Genomic DNA, 22,213 nt, shown 5'->3' on the forward strand with positions numbered 1-22,213 from the left:
TCAAGGCGTTCGAATCAATAAAACGGATTCATTATTTACGAACGTTGGATTTAATAATTTAAATTGTCTAGCTTGTGTCGAGTAATGATCGCTTTTCTCTCATGATTGCGTCTCGGTTTTTCTTTGTTTCTTTTTTAATTACGGTGCCAAAGGCGCAGGCTTTCTTCAGCTTCAAACGGGACCTTCTAATTTGATCGTATCAAATCCGCTCCGATTGTCTGCCGTCATTTGCGAAGCGATTCGAGCACAAATTCTAAAATTTCCGAGGGCCTCGTTATTTATTCAACCTCTCGATGGAATCTGATACGGCTTTTTGTGCGTTTATTTTTACTGACGTTGAACTAAAAAAGGTGATTAGATGTTATCTCGTCAGCACGTCAGCCGTCATAATTCGGCGGTTTTTTTTCCTACAGATTTGAAATAAATTTTCATATTTCATCTGTCACTTTTAATTAGACGAGAAGAGAAGAAACGAAATATTCCCGTCTTCGAACTACCGCATGTCGAGGTGCTTGTTCCAAGTTTTTTTTTTCGGTTCGTCATAAAATGCGAAGTTCGTGTAACAATTTTTTATTTAAAGCCTCGCGACTACGTCCAGTCCGACAGAAACAAAATGGTCGGAAAAATGGCTTCCATAAATTCCGCTTGACAAGCCGCGACTTCTCGCGATAATCACAAGCTTGAAATATCCGCATTTTATTCAATCAACGACTCGCATGACAATAAATTTCAATCTTGATAAATCTCATCGTAGAAATTCTTTGCTAACTGTGTTGTGTGGAGGATGGTTTTTGGAACACTGTATGCGGTATTTTATCAGTGTAAAAACCGCGCCGACTTTTTTCTGATTTTGACGACCGAGAAAAATTCACGTCGTAATCTCGTAATAAAATTACATTTTCTTGGGAACGCAGACGGAATATTCTAAACACATAAAAGGATGCTACGTTAGAAAGATGGTTTGCAACATCAACTGCTGCGTCATCCAATATACGAGCCTAAGAAAATAACTATTAAAAGTTGAGTAATAAAAATAATTACGTGGAGGCTATCGCTAATTTTCTAGTTCCACGTCGCCATTAAAAAGCTTAATTAATAGAGAGTGAAATAACAGTTTTCAACTACACTTCGAGTAGATGTTATTACAACGTTGTATTAGTATGTATATATGGAGGATTCTGACGGGATAAATGGTGTTTGCTGAACGAACGTGATGGTCTGACGGTCATCAAATAAAACGCGAACCTTAATTGCGACAACAAAAAAAACAGTTTAAAGTATCGTAACTTAACAATTAAAAAAAAAGACTTTAAAAACTCGTTTTCAAATATCACAATTTGTCACCATAAAAAGCTCCTATTAATCTTTAAACAGAATCTTAATAAAGCGCACGAGTATAAGACTCATTTCTCTTCTGAAAAAATATTGACAAGTATTTCTTTCGACTCGTCCGATTCTCCATTTCACCTCTAAAAGAAAAGTCACCCAGAAGCCCTTGTCCTCCCCCTGACAAAATTCCATTCGTTCTGAGACGTCTCGAAGTCGATAAGAGCAAATATTAGGACCGATGGGAATGTGTAAGGTCGACACTTTGCGGAAAAGCCACGGAATTTCTTTAAAGCACACTTTTACTACACACGAATCGGATGCATCCACCCGGAAAAGTCATCACTCATCACCGCCCGAAAAGGCATCGTAAAGAAATATATCTGGCGCACCCAATCAAACGATTTGTTGTTTTTAAACTTGAAAATTACATGATTCAGCATGTAAAGAGTTTGATCAATTTCCAACCGAAACGCTCCAAGAAAAGAGGGTTATTTTAAACAGGGTCAGTGACGTGCTCAACGTATGAGATTTTAAACGTTAAATAAATCTACAACGGTTCCCGAAGTTCAAATTTGGGTTCGCTCCAATTTTGGATAGAGAAACAGCTGAAAGCTTTTGACGGTTACTTTGATAGGGACTCGCACGGTTTCAGGTACAGGTTTAAGACTGATGCAACTACGAAGATGGAAACCTACGATTTTTATTTGGATTCAAAGGTAGAATACTTAAATACTACCTGATTAACAATCGTATTCATCAGCACGTCGATATAAGTATAACGCATATCTCCCTCTGATGAGCTCCAGGTGAGCGAAACCGATCGATAGCCTGCATAATACGATCTCCCAAGGCACACAAACGTGGTAAATGACACAAAAGCCGCCACAGTAAAATAGCGCCGCTTTTCGAGCTCGTAAATTCATTAGGCTTCGTTCCGAGTAGAAAAAAACGTCACTTAATCGCTTTAAAAAAAACAAACACCTGTCAGGAAAAAGGCCAAAAACTGCGTTTTGGGAGAGCAACCGAACGGAGTGGAGCGTGCCAGTCGAGAGACTTCTGGAAGAGATTAGCTATTGATTTAGTTAATGAACACTGCAGGATCGACACCACCGCACAAAACGTACATTCCTCCAAGGTCCTGTCTTTAAGCAGCAACAAGCTTATTATTCTCGACAGCCGTTTACATGATCTTATTATCGAGTTACCATAATGCGATTTGTTTGTACTTCACTTCCGATGAATGAAAACCGGATGACTAGTGTCGATAAATCGGATCGAGGCAAGTTTTCAGTTAGGGGAAGTTCGAACGGACTCGATTTAATTGATGTATACCTAAAATTAATTTATCATGGTTGCATTAAAGGGAGCGGGAAGCTGACGGCTCCCGGGCAAAATAGCGTAGGAGGTTTCTCACAACAGATTTTTAGTTATCGGTTTTCAAGTGTGCTCCAAACTTCGATTGCAACGACGTACACAACGTTACCAATCTGGACAAATTCTATAAATCTAAAGCTACCGACGGCGACCTGTTGCGACGTATCTGTTCGAACTAACAGTGGCAGCTAATTCGGAGTTTCTTAACCACATTTAACAAGCTCTAATGTCGCTTTGTACTCGACATTATCGTTTGTCGATCGTACGATGCGGTTGGAGAAGGTAATGCGAAGAAAACGCGAAATACTCGCCCTGCGCTTTGACATCGAAAAATCAACCAAATACATATTTTGCACACGGAGCAACTTCAAAAACCATTTGTAGACGGTGCAAGAAATTAAAAATTCCACTCATTCAGAAAGACGTTCCCTATCGGTTTAACACCAAGATATCGATAAAGGCCATTGTCGACTAGAATTTTGTCAATGTTTTACCACCGAAGGTGTTAAAGAAAAGGGTCTCGAAAGCTTGAATTTGCAACCGATCTCGTCTTAAAATATCGTGAAGGCCAGCTTTGCTGTCGTGCAGTTCGAAGTCTTTGTAGAATATAGATATACAGGGTGTCTCAGAAATAAGTACATTAATTTTAACCAGTAACAGAACTCGTGAAACGGAACAACTTTTTTATCTACCATTTTTTCGAAAACTCAAGTCGAATTTCGAATTTTCCCACCCATATATTCACGAGCCGTCTATGTTCACCTTAAATAATAACTTAAATAATAACAACACTACAACAATGAAGAAGGTACCCTAGCAACCGTTTTGACACTGACAATCATTTTTATGTCAATGTTTTTACTAAACGTTGTCTCTTTGAGGTTTGTTTGGCACAGATTTCTAATTTATAGACGAAATGTGTTGACATGGCTTTGTTTTCAAATCTGGAATGCACCGATATCGTTTTAACGTACGGTGAAGCTCGAGGAAACGGCACTCGCGCCCAACGAATTTTTTCAGAAAACCTCCCAAATCGTCGTCTGCCAAATGTGCGCAGTTTTAAGAACGTTGCAGCACTTTCGAGAGTACGGAACTTTTAAACCTGCACCTCAGGATCGGGGTAAGTTACGTAATAATAGAATTGCTAATATTGAAGAGGCTGTTTTGAAGAGTGTCGAAGCTCGACCGGGCACTAGCACGTATCACTGTCTAGTGTGATGTATCGGAGAGTAGTATTTGGAGGATACTCAGAGAACAAATGTACCCCTTTCAGGACCAGAAAGTTCAGTTATTGAAACTAATAGACTTACCACGTAGGCAAAACTTTTGTGAGTAGGTTAATAGAAAAATAAACGAACAAGTAAATTTTGTGTCTCTTATACCATCAACTGATGAGGTCGGTTACACGAGGGAAGGTGTTCAACACCCACATTTGGGCCGATGAAATTCCGTACGCCATTAGGGAGCAGGATTTTCAATTTCTCTCTAAATCTTTGTCACATTGACAAGATTAGGAAAATACGTATCCTAGTAACTGTTTTTGACCATAAATTATTAATTATAATAATTATTAGTATCCATGGGTGACTGAGGATCCATGGGCGGGTAACCTTAATTGGGATATAACTTTAACAATTTTTAACTTGATAATTAAAAAGTTCTTGACAAAACTTTACTAAAAAAAGTTGTTGAGTTCAATGAGCTCTATAACTGATTAAAATTAATGTACTTATTTCTGAGACACCCTGTATATTCTTAAAATCTAATTAATTCTCAAAAATCATAGAGTGCCGTTTCTTTTTATAGCAGGGCTCCTTTACGACAAGCACGATGCTGGAATTAAACACGGCATCTCGACGTCGTGATGATTCGTTAAAATCTTCGAACCTCCCGTCGAATATCCTCTTCTGATTCTGATGACGGTCTCCCTTCGAATCAATAAGCACCCATCACAACTGATGCAGCTATCGAGTTTTTCTATCTAATCACCATAGCGACTGCATCAGTAATTGACAGTGGAGCCTTCAGAAATAAAAAACAAAAGGAAGGAAAATCGATAGACGTTCCAGTCGGGACAATGAAAATTTTAAACATCCTCTGCCTGGCGTGATTAGAAGAACAAGATGAAGTCACGCGGCGTAGAAACCGCACAATTACATTTTTTTCGTTTCTTTTCCGGCAAATCGCGCAACGTCAATACCGAAACAATAACAGAAAAATATAGCCCTCTCTTAAAACAATAACGGCATTTCGAGAGCAGTTCTCCGCTGTTAATTATTCCGACTGAGAGATACTCAAATGGTGGCCACTTTCGCTTTGGAATAAATTCCGGATTTAATTCGACGTCGTTTTCCCAACAGTATGATTTTCGGGTCGAATTTCCAGATTCAATAGTGATTTAACGGATGACAATACAGATAAGTGACGTTTCAATTAATTGGCCATTTCAATTTTGAACAATGGCGTCATGTGGGGGAAGACCCTGTTGTTGCTTTTAAGAGGACGGAGCTGGCATTGTCTAGTATCTTGTAGGAATGTTATGGCGGGCGATAAAGCTGCACAGGATTCAATTAGAATTAATTCCGGGACATTACGAGCGATTCCGGACTCCGGTCTGCTTTTCCGTGGGTTCTTGTTATGAAATAATTTACTGTTACTTGGGGACTGGGGAGTTTTAATGAGATATTCGAGAAATGACGGCGACAAAAAAAGAAAAATTAATGCCCGAGGCTCAGAAAGGCGAAATTGCTGCAATTAGGCTCGATTCGGGGAGACGTAAGACGGGACAGGTCCAACTAATGCAGTGAAATGTCCGTTGATCTAGAATGGAAAAGGTTAAGAACAGAATTTTGAAATATTCTACAAAGAAGCTCGAAACGGTACGAGGAGAAGGCAAAACAATGTCGAACCTCGTCCGTTAAATTTCACGAAGGCAATAATTTTCTCTCCATATCCTAAAGAAACAAGCGTACATACAACGACCGGTTTCGTCATCTATTTAACTTCCTTCAACATCCCGAACAGTCTAATATCAATAAAATCTTTGAAGTTTGCCCGGTTTCTCACGAAATTTTCAATTTTCCCAACCATTACGGCCGATCTCCGACCCCTTTCCCTCTGCCCCATATCACTCGAGAAATCAAGTAGGCGTCCCAGTATTAAACTGGGCGGTCGGTCGTCCTCTACCCTAAACAAATAGACGGTTTTCTTCTGCGGGAGAGCTTTCATTGCCTCTCCTTTGGTCCATCTGCAAGGCAAATTTTCGACGCCGCATCCGGAACTCCACTTTCCCTTTTTCGCGGTATAAATCAGAAGTTATGCAAATATATCGAGCAGGAGCGCTCTCCCATCAAGATTTCATCATGCGTTTGACACGTTTTTTTTTTCTTTGCATTCCTTTAAAAATTCTTCTATGACTTTTCATCGTCGTCGTACAGAAAAGGAATTCTCCCCGAAAAAGTCAGTTACGAATCGGCACATAACAATAAACCGGAATTTTGGGGGTATTTTGTAATGAACAGCTTACGGGAAAAAATTTTGTGAACAGTTCGAGTCGGCGCTTTCTTAATCTATTCTTACCCTCGTGTTTCGAAGATGTGAGGCTTACCTGGAAAAAAGGGAAAGTCAGTCTAGATTCTAAATAGAAAATAAACAATGCAAATGCAAATACTATAACGACAACTAGTTTATTAATCCAACTTCATGTTTGTTAAAATTTTGAGTTTTTCGGTTTTGTAGGCCAAAATTGACGACTAAAGATATCCGAAATTCTTCAAATTAAAACCTGTTTGTACGAACTGGAAGAGAAACGACGCAAATTTCGTATAGTACAAAAACTGGCAATTTAAAAACTTGACGCTTTTTTAGACATAAAAAATATTTTATGATTAAACTCTGCAACGAACGGAAAATAGTTGAGACGTGAACTATGCGCGGCCATTTAATATGGTTTGGGCCCAAAATCCCTTTCTAGTTATTGTACAGTTAATCAGTGGAAAAAGTTCCGCAAACTCCGGATTAACTGCACAAAGTCCAGACCCTATCCTCCAATAAATTGTTTAATATTTCTCAGTGGAGGTTTTAGAGAATCTCTGAAAGCCTTCCTCCCAAATCTCTCGGGTAAATAATGGAATATGGTAGTGGGTGTGCTTATTCTTACGTGGAATTATTCAGGCGATTTCACTAGGAAATTAAACGACCCAAGCACATAGCGGTTTCCTTTGAACTTAGTTGAAGCACTGCACGGAAACTTGAACGGCTTTCGAGCTTATTTTTCCTCCACCTTCTCCGAAGGCAGATGTCTTTGTTAACAGACGGAAATTAAAGATTCCCAAAGTACGAAAGCGAAAAAAGGGGAAAGACTTATTAACGGCAAGATTCAAAAGAATTTCCATATTGTCGCCGAGATAATTAGGGGATTCGTCTTAAACCTCGAATCGCTAATTGGAGCTTTCTCCATCTCCGGAGAGATTAACAATTACAATTAATTAAAGTCTGTCACGCGAATGCAACTATTCCCAGTTTTGCACAAACGGATCAATGCAAACAACAACGTCATCGTCTCGTCCACGTGTGTGCTTTTTAATCTGATTAAAAGCTTCGCACGTTTACTTATAACAATTGCAGAGAGATGACATGTTAAATTAGAACGTGAGTGTGTTTTAATCAGATATTTTGTTGTCCAGGCGCGCTTTTTATCAACGGAACGAATATAATTCGTGACGAAAATTAAAGATCTTTATCAGACGCTTTTACGAGGGGTTCCAACACGTTGTCTATGTAATAGATGAGGAGTTTTTGTTGGCGCCTACGCTTAGAAGGCAGGCGAACTAAAAACCGAATCGAGAAAAATTAATCAATTACTATGCGAGGGCCCTCCGTATGCAGACCATGTGCGTACAGTTTTTTTCCCTCTTTGTTCATAATGTGCTTTCTTTCTCTCTCCTTTGCGTTACGTTTCGACTAGTGGACTAGCACTAGCGGTGCATTGGTGCGTGCATTTTCAGAGCACGCCTACTGCGTTATGTGATGTACCAGCAAGTCTTGTAATCTGTGCACCTCTACAGGCCGTCGGACTTGCTACTAGCTAACAAAGAAATTAAACGGAACAAGATTGACCGATTCAGATCGATGCAATCCTGTCCACGTTTCGGCCTTTAATTACCCACCTTCACGTTTCCCCAACGCTGCCCACTTTTTCTCATTTCCTGTTTTCGCCGTGCGGTGCGGTCCGATCGCGATCATCGGTTCGAAATTAGTCCGGTTTCCGGTCGAGTTTCTCGAACGTTTAACGCACGAAGTTTCCGGATCCTCCGGGAGGAAGGAGCCCGGAGCGACCTACGTCGCGTATGCGTGCGTTACATTATTTACCCGACGAGATTAAGAGCTCCAACTAAATCTCTGGGATTCTGCTAGCAGTATATGTCGACTTTTTTTTATTAAACTTGTGTCGTTTTGTATTTTCGTCGTAATTCGATTTAAGGGGGAGTTTTTTAATAAACGTCCGACGGCGTTACGTGTAACAAAATTATCGCTTACAAAGTTTCCCTAATTAAATGCCGAGCCCTTTTCGTATAATTTGTTGGGTGCTGTTTGGTCAATTCGTCTGTTTTGTCACCCTTTCGTTTCGAGACGGTTGCGTGTGCAAACGGCGTTACTTCTGAGACTATGATTAGTAATTACAATCGACGCCACTGTCACGAGTCGAATCGGCGGATAATTGGCCGAACACGGGGTATCTCGCGGAGATTTTAGTAGTCATCATTGGTGCAAACTCAGCATAGCTCATCATTTTGTATTCATTTCAATACGAAGCAGTTGAGGGGAAAAAACGACGAGAATTGGAGCCGGGGGCTACGTTTCATTAGAAAAATGGGTCATGCGGGCTGGGCGGAAACAATTGATCAAATCGTCCGTTTTTACAGTTAACGGCACCCTTTTGCGGCAGCACCGCACTCAAATCCAAATTAATTCATTTTTATTTAACGGCAGCGTGACGTCACGCGTGTACGGCACACTCGAACGTACGTACAAATCCATTTTTGAAAGCGGCGATAACGAAAGTGACTACTGGCCCTAAAATAAGGCTACGTTAGTGCACACACAAAAATTCGATTTTCTGTTGAGAACCACCTTTATCGATACATCCCGCACGCTAACACCTGTACTAAAAACTAAAAAGTTATATTTCACATGTAGCGTTTCTCTACGGTAATATCATCTGCCTTAACTTCTTATCGCTGTATACAACCACCACCCCCCGCCCCTCCACCCTCTGTGCTGACAGTTAGCTTTCCCTTTTACCCTCGTTGTTCAACTTTTATTACTAATTAGCCTCTGCACTAACGAATAAACATCGTCTTTTTCGTAGTCTCTAATTGCAAGTTTCGTAATTAATTAATTTCCGTTTTAATCAACGCCAACAGGTGAATAAATGGAACAAATCCCGAAGAGACAAAAGAATAAATAGTGATTGTTGAGATTGAATGGGAATTGTGTCGGATTGTCACAACGGATGATACATTGAGGAGACGCTAAAGCATTTGTTTCGGGAAGTTTAATAATAATAACTCAACGACAGAAACGCGCATACAGGGTGTGCATTGATAAATTGTTTGTCACATTAGAGCTGGGAGATGAACTGTATTGTGAGGTGTGTCTGTGGCTTCATGCTATTTATGGTCGGATTTTGATTTTTTCATCAGTAATCGGATGGCGAGCAAGGTCGTGAAAATTTTGGACAATGGATTACTTTGTACAACTGACGATAATATATATATCGGATAGAATAAAACTGGCGCGATGGCTGTTTATTCGATTTATGTCGGCGGTTTAATTAGTTTGTTAAAATTTGTATTGTTTTGTAAGGACAAGTTTAGGTTTATGAATTTTTTTATCAACGCTGATAAAATATTAATTTTTTCTTTCTTTCCCACAGTTTTCGTCTATTTGCTAATAAGTATTTTAAACAATTACATACATCTCTCTTGGCAATCTTTAGAGGTAAATCTAATTCGGCATATGTATGGACATCCGAAGTTTTACACGAGAATGAATATTCAGAAGATTATTATCGAATAACATCGTAATATCGTAAAGTTATTTGTGTATTTACGGCTGTCATGACTCAAATGATTTTCATGTGCACGTTTAATGGACCGAGAAACAAGTAGGTACGACAAACACAGACAATTTCTAGCTATTATTGTTATTACTTCCGTCTAACTACATATTTTCCAGTCGGTAAATGACTTGGGATTTTTCTATAAATCGTCTCTTCGCAGCACTAGTTTCGATTTTCTTCGTTCAGAACTCTGAAGAACACTGCGAAAACTAACTAGCATTCGGCAAAGACCAAACCCACGAGAATGAATTAATTTCCCGTAGAAATTCTACAAGGCTCATAAATTTGTTATAAAAGTGATATTTTTGTATTTACGACGGTCATGTTCTACTTGATTAATGATTACATAAACTAATTTGATGGATATTTTGGTTGCCTTAGTAGACCAGAAATAAATTGAACAGAACAAATAACTCTACTTCTGTCCTGAGTTTATGTAGGTATATATGTATATATATACATAACTACTCACTCTCAGGCAATCCCCATCAGTGTTTCAATTCAATATCCCACACGTCGCCCATCGACCAACTACGAGTAGGTACATCCTAAAACAGAACGCATAAACTTGTCACGGCCTCTCCGCAATTCCGATCATCTCGCAACCGTCTTCGCCCTAATACTATCCCATCGTGCCCCAAATTCTCATTTTTAATGGCCCTTAACCACCACTTGCTTATACTCTGGTAAAAAATAACCCTTGATTTATATTCCTACTCCCGCTAATAAATCACTCGAGATCTTACCGACTGCGCCAAATTTTGCATGTCTACGAACCCAATTAACGTGATGACATTTGAATCGCATGTTTCGTTATCATTCGACATAACTGCCCCGGCGGATCTGCGTGCACTGAAAAACACAAAAACAAAAACGGACGGAGACGCCACGAAAACTGGACTCACCTTGCGAAAAAGCCAATACTGCCATCAGTGGCAAAAATCTAATACAGGGGCAATCTTCGCTCGCTACGGAGTTACGAGCGACCGTTTATTAAAAACCCAACGGACGCAAAGGGCGCGAGGCTCGTGAAATTATTCCGGGCAGATTCTGGTCCGCTTCGACCCGTTGTAACTAACCCAATTAGTTTGTTCCCTTCTCCAGATGTTTTAGATTTGCTTATTTAATACGGCGGAGTGGTCCGGTGCGCCCCGAACACTCGGAACGTAGATGATTAACAACAGAGGACCGAGGACGAATTCCTGGGGGACGCCAACCTGCAGAGACACCCCGACTCGTATACATATTCGAAACGTTCGAGCAGTAGTAACCTAGTACGAACACTGATTCATAAGTAGAAGACGGTATTTATTCAAGGCTGACGTATAAAAGGACTACTCTTCGATCTTAACTTATATCTGCGCGTTCACTTTCTTGTTTGGAGTGTTGTTTTTTCGGACAGAACGAAGAGACATTTTTCTTCGAAAGATACGGCCAGCAGGGTGTTCCCTGCGTAATGCCTTCTACTGTATTGATCGCGTAATTGGAACAGTGTCATCGAGGGTATTTTTATCGATTTGTAACACGTTCAAGTGTTTGAATTCCGGTCAAAAAACACACACATAAATATTTCATGCGTATAAAACTTATATCCACCTCTTCAGTGAATGAGCATCAAGTCAGCGCATCTCGTCGGTCGTAAACCATAAAAACTTGGCCGTATAAAAGTTATGATTCGTGCCAACTTCTCGCGCGATATTCCCATATAGCTCCAATCTAGGAGAAATTAGCGTCTGACGATTTCGACGTTCGCATCTCGAACTCGTGCCACGGTCATTTCTCCCTTAGCATTTCGATTTTTACCAATTCTACCATCCATAAATAAACCACGGAATGTCGGCAATTACAATAATTACAGTTCCAGAAAGAGGAACGTGAACGAATAAAAATAACGTCTGTGCGCAACGACGATGGATCGAAAACGTGATAGAAGAAGAACCCCTCCCCTCCCCCCCGTAATGAAAAATTAATCCCGACCGGCTGCTCGCGAGGGGAAAAAAAAGCGAAAGGTATGTACATAACATACCGCAATGTAAATAACATTCGTCTTTTCGCGTTTGGGGATTTTTATCGCCGTGCGATGAGCAACCAGAGTTTTATTTGTAGCACGGTTCATATCAATCGGTTTCGTACTCGATGAATGTTTATTAGCTTAATTAGTTCCTTTGGCGATGTACCGCTCTTTTGTGCGTGCCGGATTAGCTTCACTTAGGAGAGTTTTCCCTGGATCTGGACCCCACAGAAATCGAACATTGATTTTGGCTGACGTAAAGAAGTGTAAGGATTGGAAACTGATAGAAGAGACAATTATTAAGCGGAGGAAAGGAACAACGAGGAGGAATCTAGACAGATTCGGGAGGCACGGATGATAAGATGCCGGCAGGAAGGATGGGGGCAGCAAATAAATGCGTTGAAATATAAAATTCAAAAAAGTATTGTGCGGTCGTGTAGTTACCTAGTACTGCTGAATTGGATTAGACGCACAAAAAATGATTGATGGCTTGTTACAAACTTTTATTAGTAGAACCTGAAAAGTGTTGGTTCTACCGTATCGATTTTAACGTGTTTGATTTTTTCGTCACACCTACCTTTAGGCTCGTGGAGAATAATAACCTACAAAGACAAAACTAACACATCTTAGCTACTTATATTACATAGGTTGTATTTTAAGTTGCAAGTATCACAAAACAACGAATAGCAGTGATTCGGTGGCGATTATAACCTGACAACAACACACTAATAAAGTTGCTCTTGCGGCTCAACCTGAATTTTGGCGATGTCGTTCGATGAAAAATCGCCCCTAAATTCGACCCAACTCCTGTAAATTCCTGTCCTTCCCTCAAAATTCCCCGACAATTCCACTCCCGTTTCCCATAAGCTCTTCCCTTAATCAAGCACGTCCCGTGACGTCATCGCCTTGATGAGAGAGCTTCCCGGGATGATTCCGCATGCTGTTGGTTCCCGAGTTTGCGGTTTTCGAAAAGGGATTCACCGTCCGAATATGTGCGTATATATCAAAGGCGGCGTACGCGACCGCAATGAAAACGTTAACGAATTTGAAGGGGCCTCCGCTCGTTAACGTAATTATTCATAACTGGTGCGGATGTTGTTGCAACACTCTTTGAACCTTTTCATGTGTCCGCGTGATATAAATCAAGAATCGCCGAGCTTTTGATGTTCGCCAATGGCAAATCGTATCAGCGTATGACAGGGAAATTTTATGGTTTCCTAACGTGCGTGTGGGTGATGAATTATTGGCGAGTTGCCACATGACGAATGTATCTTTTAATTAGGATGCCGGCGATGATGGGAGAGTTCTGAATTTTACGCCGACGCGATGCTGGTCCGAATTGAACGCAACATTAAACGGTCCACGCTCGCGACAACGAAAACGCATCAAAAACACGAACGTAGGGCAGTTTGGCGGTAAAAATAACAGTCACAAGAGAAATTCCTAATTTCAACGAAGGTACTACGGTCGAGAGTGAAGTTGGCGGCCGCATCATTTATAAACGTATCGAAAGAAAGGTGCCCAAAACGAAACCGTGCGATACGTCCACGAATGTAGACGTTGTCAACTGTAGGACGACTATTGCCCATCGGACGTTACGTGTCGACAACGAAAAGAATAGCGTGAATTGAAAAATGTCATGTTATAGAGGCATCGGAGAAACCCAGCTTTCCGGCTTAATACCATTTGGGCGGAGAAATCGTAAGCAATGGGCTGTTCGCCTGTCAATTTTACGAAATTTTATTCGCGTTTGGTGTGGGTGGTTGTTACGTTGATTATATCTTGTTGTAGTGCGGCACGTGGACGAAACGGAAGATCACTTGATCACTTCCACGACGTTAAGAAGCCGCATATCAACAACGAAACATCAAAAGCCCTAACTAGTTCGAGAAAAACCACTCGAATCATTTAAACAGTACGAAACTCCAAGTACGCCTAAAGCTCTAACCGAAGCGCCACAAACACGATAACAGTCTTTGCCCTGATCCTGTCGGATGTCCTTTAAGGACTAGGATTGCGATATTTACGATCTGCGTTCATAATGATGATATACCGTCGGTTTGCGCGCAGATTTCCCATCTTCGCTGTGTTTGTTGTATGGAATCTGTGCCGTGCTTCGAAACAGCAATAGTCAGAGGCGTTCCGAAAACATTTATCAAAAAATAGGTGGACACTAGTTGAGGATGTTGGACTAATTAAAAACATAATAATATCTGAAATTTATTCGCCTATCGACCACATAAATTTCAACTTTTTCTCTCGTCGTCATTAAAACGTGACCCGCCTTATGGCCTCGTCATAGCAAATTAATATTCATATTTCTGTTTATATTCCGTCCGATTTCCATTCGATATGATTCCGTAAATAATGACACGAGCATGTAATAATTCATTTCCTTATTACGTATACGTGCTCCAAAATTATTCAAACAGAGAAAAGCTGCTGTTTTCGCTTTCGTTGTTGGTTTATTAAAGGGGCGAGCTTTTTCAAAAGCCACGTTACATTATTTCACAATTAAAACAGGGAAATAACGTTTGTTACGTGCGCCGGAACGACCCGGACTATTTTTTTCCTACTATTTCCCTTCCGCACGAAAACACCCGGAATCGTGCCGAAGCGCGGTGAGCCACACCACGGAAATAAGCGTCACGTGACATCTGTCACGGATCCAATCGTACACGTCAGAAACAAAAACGGGAACTGCTAGAACGTTGTCAAAATGCAGGCGAAAAGGCAATTAAAATAAATGATATTATTCCTAAATTATCGTCTCTACTACTTTTGATGGTTGCCAAAGGTGATTCAGACGAACGCAGGTGTAGATCAAACGTTTAAATGGGCTTTGGACCAAAGAAAGAGTAAATTATGAGCCTAACGGTACTACAATTAAGCGGGGGTAATTATATTTGGAAATGGTTTTTTAGGTGTGTCCGAAAGTTTTAGCTGTCTTGATAGAAAGACAAACAGCGCGAATATAACGAAACGTCTCCATACAGTGAAGCATTTCTGCATGGCAGAATGATTTACATGCCTATCTACCCGTTTAATGAAACAAGAGAATGTTTTTTTAACCGTAACGAAACAGACATAACTCTGTTTGAAAAATATCAAAATACAAGCGTAATGAATAATGATAAACGCAATAGCTAGTGATATAGCAGTGATTTTCTACAAAGAATCAGATCGATAGGACGTTAAATGAAACTGCAGCCCTAAAATGATTTTTTGGAATTTGGAAAAAATTTTAAGGTGATTTCGAGCTTGACAGTAAAATCGGCAGCTGGAAAACAAATTCAGCTAAAAAAATCCACTGTTGAGAAAAATGAGAAACATGAATATGTAGGCTTTTCGTTAAACGCGTTTTTTCGGTATTACCGTTCAGTGGCTACATTTTTCCACTCGTAGTAATTCACGATCAACATGACGCAACACAACAAAAATGCCTCTGATAAGAAAGTAAAACAACAACATGAAAAGTTCCATGTTATGCTGTCGCTCTATTACCTTCTTCATTCTAATTAATTTTTTCTTTCTGGTTCGATGATCGAATTAAAATATAATAACTACCTCGCACGTCGAAACACATTTTTCCCAACATAAAATCGATGATTTATTTTGTTGTGGTGAAACCGTTTAATTAATTAAAATCAAGTTCGTCTACACCACTTAACATATATATACCTCTATTATCCACCCAAAATTAATTACGAGAATATTACGTTACTGGCCCAAACCTAGAAGCACTGACGGTATTATTAACCCATAAATTCCATCTAAAATTGCGTACGATCGACAGAAATAACCGCCGACAAGCGATTTATTAAAAATTATAAAAAAACGACAATTTATAACTTGGAACAACACGGGCAGGTAAAAATGCGCAAATGTAAGTGTACAATAACTGAAAGGGATAAATGCAATTTGTGGTTTTTAAGCTCCGAAAATATCAGAGGGTCGAGCACACTTGGGATGCACCAAGGGTCGATTTATCGCATGCAACACGTCCACGCCCCTTAATTATTCGATTAAACCCAACCTTGAAATTTATTAATTTGGAGAAGAACGAGAACAAGGGAAAAGACACTAGAACAAACATACAGTGGTAGGTTATTAGAGTTAAAATTGGCTTAAGCAAATATTTATACAGTGTTCGATGTGAAAATATTTATTCCGAAGCAGTGGCGTATCGTGAGAGTTCGACGCATGCGCGCGTGATGTTTTTGCTCGATCGAAAGAATCAGAAGTTCTACAAGACGAAAACTGGTGCGTTAACAAGTCTTGAACTTCTTCATTACTTACTAACGGCGAAAAACTTGGTTAATTTGAAGTTCCCTCACGCACCCTTTCTCTTGCCGGATTATTAATAAGACGTTTGCTCCAATAATCTATCGAACAACCCTACATCAAAGCAGCATCCCCTTCGTTCCACATACCGAAAAATCGATCTTGCTATTTTTATCGCCTCAATGAAAGCAGCACATTCCTGAAGACATCTCTAATATAGACGACTGCGCTATGCGTGTGGCAATAAAATTTCAATATGGTGAGACGCTTATCTTACATGATGTCGTTTCGATTATGGTGGTCCGTTATTTTTGTGAGAACGTCACTGTTTGGGTTCGAGCGTTCTCATTAGATTTTAACGTTCTTGGTGGAATGACGAGGCCGTAATATAAATGGAATCTCGCCTCGATGCGAAATAAAGATCGTTTTGTCTCGGGATGGCGCAATGGGAACGGTAATTGCAGGATTTTAGTAACGACACCTGATATGCCCCAATTAATTAGAAAATTAGAACCGTCGAGGAACAAGGCACAGAACAGGAATTTACTCAAAATAGGCAACACACAATACACGATGCCTGTTTTTATTCTGACGTTTCACATCGGAAAAAACTAATTTAACTAGTGTGTTTAAAAAACAGTGCATGTATCTGCAAAAATAACCGTCGGGTTATTATTGTTATTATTCAGTCAAAAAAACAAGAAAAATGCAATTCTGAAAATAACCAACCTGCTTGTTTTACTTATTTTAGTCGAAACCATAATGTTACTTAAACTGTAACATTTCGAAAGAAATGTTTTTTATGAGAGAATTTAGTAGGCCCTACTTTTTTTTTTAAAGTGAGTAACAATATTAAATTTTTAAAACTGTACCAGGGCTCCACTTCTTTTTCATAGATAGTTAGTCTTTCACTCGGAACATTTTTGTCATATTATAGCACAAGGCAACATGTGAAGTTTTCTATAAAAACTTCATCCACAGTTGTTTGCACGAAATTCCAAAATTGTGGATCTTTACAATTGCTGTTACAAAAAATATGTCCTTATACCAAATTTGATCAAAATTGTTTCTGTGCTTATGAAAACATTACACAAATGATTTAGTAGTATATTTTATAAACAGGAAAAAATAACTGGTTCAATTGTTTCCAAAACTGTACTTTCAGTTCCACCCATTTTGTGTGCGGAAATCCTGCACCAAATAAACCTGTAATAAAAACGGAATAGCTACAGGGATGGTATTGGAATGTTATTCTATTAATGTTGTGGTCGACTGACACATCATAACTCAATTACAAAAACATATTCATTTCGAGGAGTAGAGCGGCCGTAAATAACGAAAATTCATTCATTTCCGGTCAGTCGGAAAATAAACTTTATTAATAACAAAGCTCAGTTATTTTTTATTTGAATTACTCGTAAATTAAACAGAGGTGTTATAAAGTAACCTTTGCGGCAGGCTCTATTTTTATTTATTGGCGATAATAAAGCATACAAAAAGCGCGTGTTGAGATTTTATGCGAGTTCCGCCGTAAAAAGAAACAGTGGCGTCGTCGACCCGATTAAAATAATTATTTTAGTTATGTACTTAAACGGTTAACATCGGTACAAGTGGAGACGTAGGTACTGTTTAGGACTGACATTCGAGCGAGTCCGAAAATCGTTGTAGTTATTTCGAGTATTAGTGGAGGAAGTAAGAAAATTTGTTTGTTTTTGTAATTTTACATGAGAAAATCGGCAGATAGAATACCTACTATCGGTGGGAAAAATCGAACAGACACATTCATAACTTATTCATGTTAAAAGTTCCATATTTCATCTCCGTGCCACAAATGTCAATTCTATTCGTCTTTATTGATGAATTTCTGATGTTTTGAAGAAGACGCACGCCCTGGTGAGAAAATTACATCGAATGCAGTGCATGTTTAATAATTACTGTTTATTACCGCGTAACATTTTAAGCGGTGTTTCGTATTGACGAACGAAGAAGGTGATCGGCGTCTTTTTTTCATTATCGACTCTTTTATCAAATTTCCCCGGCCAGTTTTGAAGCTCCTGCCCACAGGCCCTGATAAAATTAACAATTCGCAAAGCTCCTAAATTCGCACCCCTATCTCCTCTACAACGTTTGCTTACGGCAAAACATTCCCCATAAAAAGCCCAGAATTAACCTCTACCTTGAACACTTTTCTCATTTATCTTTCAATTACAAGTGCAAACATTGCGCAAAACTTTCAACTTTTGTGTCTCTCTCGAGTTCCTGCGGCATTTATTACCGTTGTAATAGTTATGCGTACCCCCTTACCACACCTGTCACAGCTATTTTCGTTTTAAGTTATTTTTGTCGACCACCACATACCCTATAAATCTTGACGCTAGACTCCCCTCATGCTTCCGTTCTGTGCTGGGAGATGTGTCGCGGCTATTTATCAGCAGTTGCGATAATTAACTTGTTGCGCCACATCGGCTAGCACCATTATCTATTCAACTAAAACTGACGACTCACGACGTACGAAATTGACTTTGAAGAGTTTAGAAGTTGCGAAAGTTTGATGCGAACGCGACGGGTCAAGCTTGCATCTGCAACTTAATGAAACTGAATTGGAAAATGGACGGTTAACTACCAACGTACATGTACATGTATGTTTAAAAAAAATTGATGATCGCATGACTTTGTTATAAAGCAACGTTATTAATATCTAAATTAACGGTCCTCGTACGTAGTGCCCACTAACGCCGCTCCTTCATTACTTGAATCTCATCGAGCCAGATACGTTTCTGCCGAAAAACGGCTTGCTGCTGAGCAATAAATCTCGTTTTTCGCAAACAAAATTTTTAAGTAGGTACGTCAGATTCAAAAGTCAACTGCCGACCTTATCTTTTGGTTGGTGCAACTTAAAAAAGATAACATCAAACAAACCAGCCCCGTATCTTGAAACAGTAACTTTTAGAGGAAATTCAAATGGTCGCGATGAAAGATTTTCGAAATATGTATTTTTACCGGTTCCATATTTTTGTTTGCTGGCCTTTAGTATCGCCGGTAATTTACTGAAAACTCTGGCACCTGTCAGTACGTTGATAGTGGATTAAATTCATAAATTCAAGAGTAGTAGATCAAGAAGGACCTAAGTTTAGAGAATAAAAAGATAAACAAGAAACAATCAAATAAGCGATGTTATGTAGGTACCTACGTCTTGTGCGACCAAATATCTTTAATTCTTATGTAACTTTTAATTACGTAAGAAAGGCTAATTTTTTTTGTTCATGAGAGGCCGACGACATATGTAACTTTACAATAACGTTGATCATTTACCGCTAAACTTTTCAATAATTCCGACTAGAAAAAACCAAAAACGTTCTTTCGTCATCACGCAATATCGGAAAGGAATGGAATAAAATAAAAGGGAGGCGACTCAGCTACGTTTTGTAGACGACAATTAAAAAAAATTTCACCCGGGAGTCTAAAATTGCCGACGTTTCCCCCCACTATGTTCGTAACAGGTGGCTGTGAGTAAACCCCCTCAACTTTTAAAGCAAGATGAAAGATAACCATAAAACAGATACGTGGGGAAGCATACGAGCTCGACTGATTGATATGTTGTCTGTTTATCATCAATCTGCGTATGTACGTTTAGCAAATCGCACCTAGAGTACTCCCGGGCTACTGCCGCGATTCCTTTTTTTTTTCCGATTCTCGCCGTCGTCGTTCCCGAAAAATCCTTCGCATCGTTCCCATCTCTAGCCGCAATTACCTCGTTCTACCCGCTGATTAGACCTCGGCGTGCGTCACCGCCAATTGCATAACAACAACAACAACATAATAACGAATGATCTTTGTTGTCTTACCGAACGTTGGCGAGCGTGTGCCTCCTGTTCCTCAGATACCTGTTGTGGTACTTCTGCAGTTCCCCGATGGACCCTTGTTCGGCTTGCATCCTCACCGTAGTCGTCGACGAGCCCTCGCTGGACGTGGTGCTCGTGACCGATCGCGTCCGCTGCGACTTCCGCGCCTTCACTGAGAGCGTCGGCGACGGCGACTGCACATTTCGCCTCTTGTTCTTGTAACTCAGGCGGTTTTGGAGCGGTTGCAGCGTGGCCTGCTCCTCGTCGGCGTCCTCGAACGACTCCTCCTCGGCGATGTCCTGCAGATGCGGCGACGGCTGGCGCGCTCGGACGGGGCTCTCCAGGGGCGGGACTGGCGGGGAAGGGGGGGCCGCCTTGCCCTCGGCCGGGCCGCACCAAGGCAAGCAGCACTTCCAGACCCCGACCAGCGTGACCACAGTTCGCACCCGCTCACCAGGACAACATCACGCGCGGACCAGAGGACCCGAGCTGACCTGAGCGCCGCCGGCTTGTTCACCAGGACAGCATCGCCCCGAGGACGGCACTTGGCTAGCCGGAGTGGTTGTTCACCAGGACATCACTGCACCTGTTGCCTCCCTCCCGACTTCCTTCACTCGACGGTCGGCGCGCCCGTGTCGGCCACGTGCACCGAACTGAGCCGCCTTCGCTGCCTCCGCCGTAGGAGGGACGACAAGGCCGCGTCGGCCGCGCTCCGGCGCCCGGAGTCACCCCCGCATCGCCGGAGTTGAGGTTATGTCACACCGGAGACGACACGATATCGGACAACCAGGTCACATGGCGGCCGAGGGGCCTTCCACACGGACCATCGCGATTATTCTGCCGTCGTTCTCTTGGTGTTTTTCTTTTTGGGAGACAGAGAGAGAGGCGCCTGACGCGCCGCGTCGAACAGCTGGACTAGTACTAAACGACGCCGGCAGTGGCGCTCTACTCCCCTCCGTCCGGACGCGTACAAAGCGTCGATGCACGACCGCGGCGAGAGGGATGTTTACCAGCTTCGGGTTATGTTCGGTTAATCTTGAACGGGGAGATCAGGTGTGCGAGGTGCAGTCGACAGCTGATGTTAATAATAATAATTGCAATAACAATGCCGAAGCACAGAGAACAACAACGAACGCAAAACCGCATTGAAATTGACTGACAATACTATCTACTTAATAGATCTTTCTAATTAATTTTAAATCGATTTTTTATTAAGACCCACCACTGACCCGGAAATGACCGGCATTCAGGCAAGACTTCTATCATTACGGGTACTAAGACCAAATAATGATATGCATTGATTATTATTGTTACTATTATTATGTACATATTTTCATTGGCGTTAAAAGCTGATTTTGCCCAGAATCGACTTTTATTAAAATTCGAATCCAGTAAAGTTTTAAGCAATATATCAACTAATAATAAAAAATTTAAACACATCAAATAATTGCATATTAGCGGGAACTCAATATCGCTTGCGCCGATCGTGTTACGAGTCCATACGACAAAGCGCCGGTTTGTGCAAACTAAACGAACGCAGTTAACTTTCCTTTCCTAATACAAAAATTAATTAAAAAATAAACTAATATAAAATGTGGTAAATATACAAGATTTATTATTTAAAATGGCATTCAAGAGTCGCGCCACGCGGCCACTTGTACAAAATTAAAACACGTCTTAGCGTAGAAAAATTGCTTGAATTTTGAGAAATACTTATTTGTGTATCAAGGCCATAAAGAACTTTTGCGACCATACAGAAAAATACTTGGTTAGGGAAATGGTTTTGAGGTTAGAAAATAATTTTTCGTTGTTGGAGAAAAAGCTCTGCAGATTTGATAAAAACCAAGTGCTACTTTGCTCCTCTACTAACAACAAATTGGTACTGTCATGTTTCATAACGTTATTCATTAAAGGTGGAGGTCAAAGAACGGCGCTTTTGGCTTTTTAGCCAAAAGTGACAAGTGGTGACAAGTGAATCCAAAAAAAAAGTTTTACCATTTCAGTACAAAAAGTGACACTTCATGGACGTGATTGGGGCCGTAAAAGGACTAGATTTGTAATTATCACCTAGACATACATTTTTTGTGACTTTTACCAGGCAGATGAGTAAATATAAAGGATTTTTTGACTGATTGATGTCGATTGTTTACCATATTCCTAGAACATGATTTTTTTTAAATGTATTAATTTCCTTCGACTTGAACAATTTCAATTTCTATAAGAAACCGGGCTGATTTGTGTAAATGTTGA

The 22,213-nt window shown here is 40.4% G+C and overlaps 2 protein-coding genes across 4 annotated transcripts in view; one reads left to right on the forward strand and one right to left on the reverse strand.

Annotated features, from left to right (window-relative positions):
• Positions 1-22,213, reverse strand: part of LOC135136717 (3',5'-cyclic-AMP phosphodiesterase, isoforms N/G) — a 126,627-nt gene that overhangs the window by 75,207 nt on the left and 29,207 nt on the right. Inside the window, exon 1 of one of the 3 annotated variants that reach the window (XM_064066156.1) lies at positions 19,967-20,144. The exons of the other annotated variants lie outside the window; for them this stretch is intronic. Within the exon in view, the coding sequence (XP_063922226.1) occupies positions 19,967-20,055 (89 nt within the window). The 5' untranslated portion in view covers positions 20,056-20,144. Of the gene's footprint in view, positions 1-19,966; positions 20,145-22,213 lie in introns of those variants that run through there. 3 annotated transcript variants of the gene reach the window in all.
• Positions 1-22,213, forward strand: part of LOC135136720 (5-hydroxytryptamine receptor-like) — a 278,029-nt gene that overhangs the window by 11,265 nt on the left and 244,551 nt on the right. The gene's annotated exons all lie outside the window — the stretch shown is intronic.

Source organism: Zophobas morio, unplaced genomic scaffold (genome assembly GCF_036711695.1).
Source record: "Zophobas morio isolate AGI-343-1 ecotype UQ-CSIRO unplaced genomic scaffold, CSIRO_AGI_Zmor_V1 ptg000026l, whole genome shotgun sequence".
Taxonomy (NCBI): Eukaryota; Metazoa; Arthropoda; class Insecta; order Coleoptera; family Tenebrionidae; genus Zophobas; species Zophobas morio.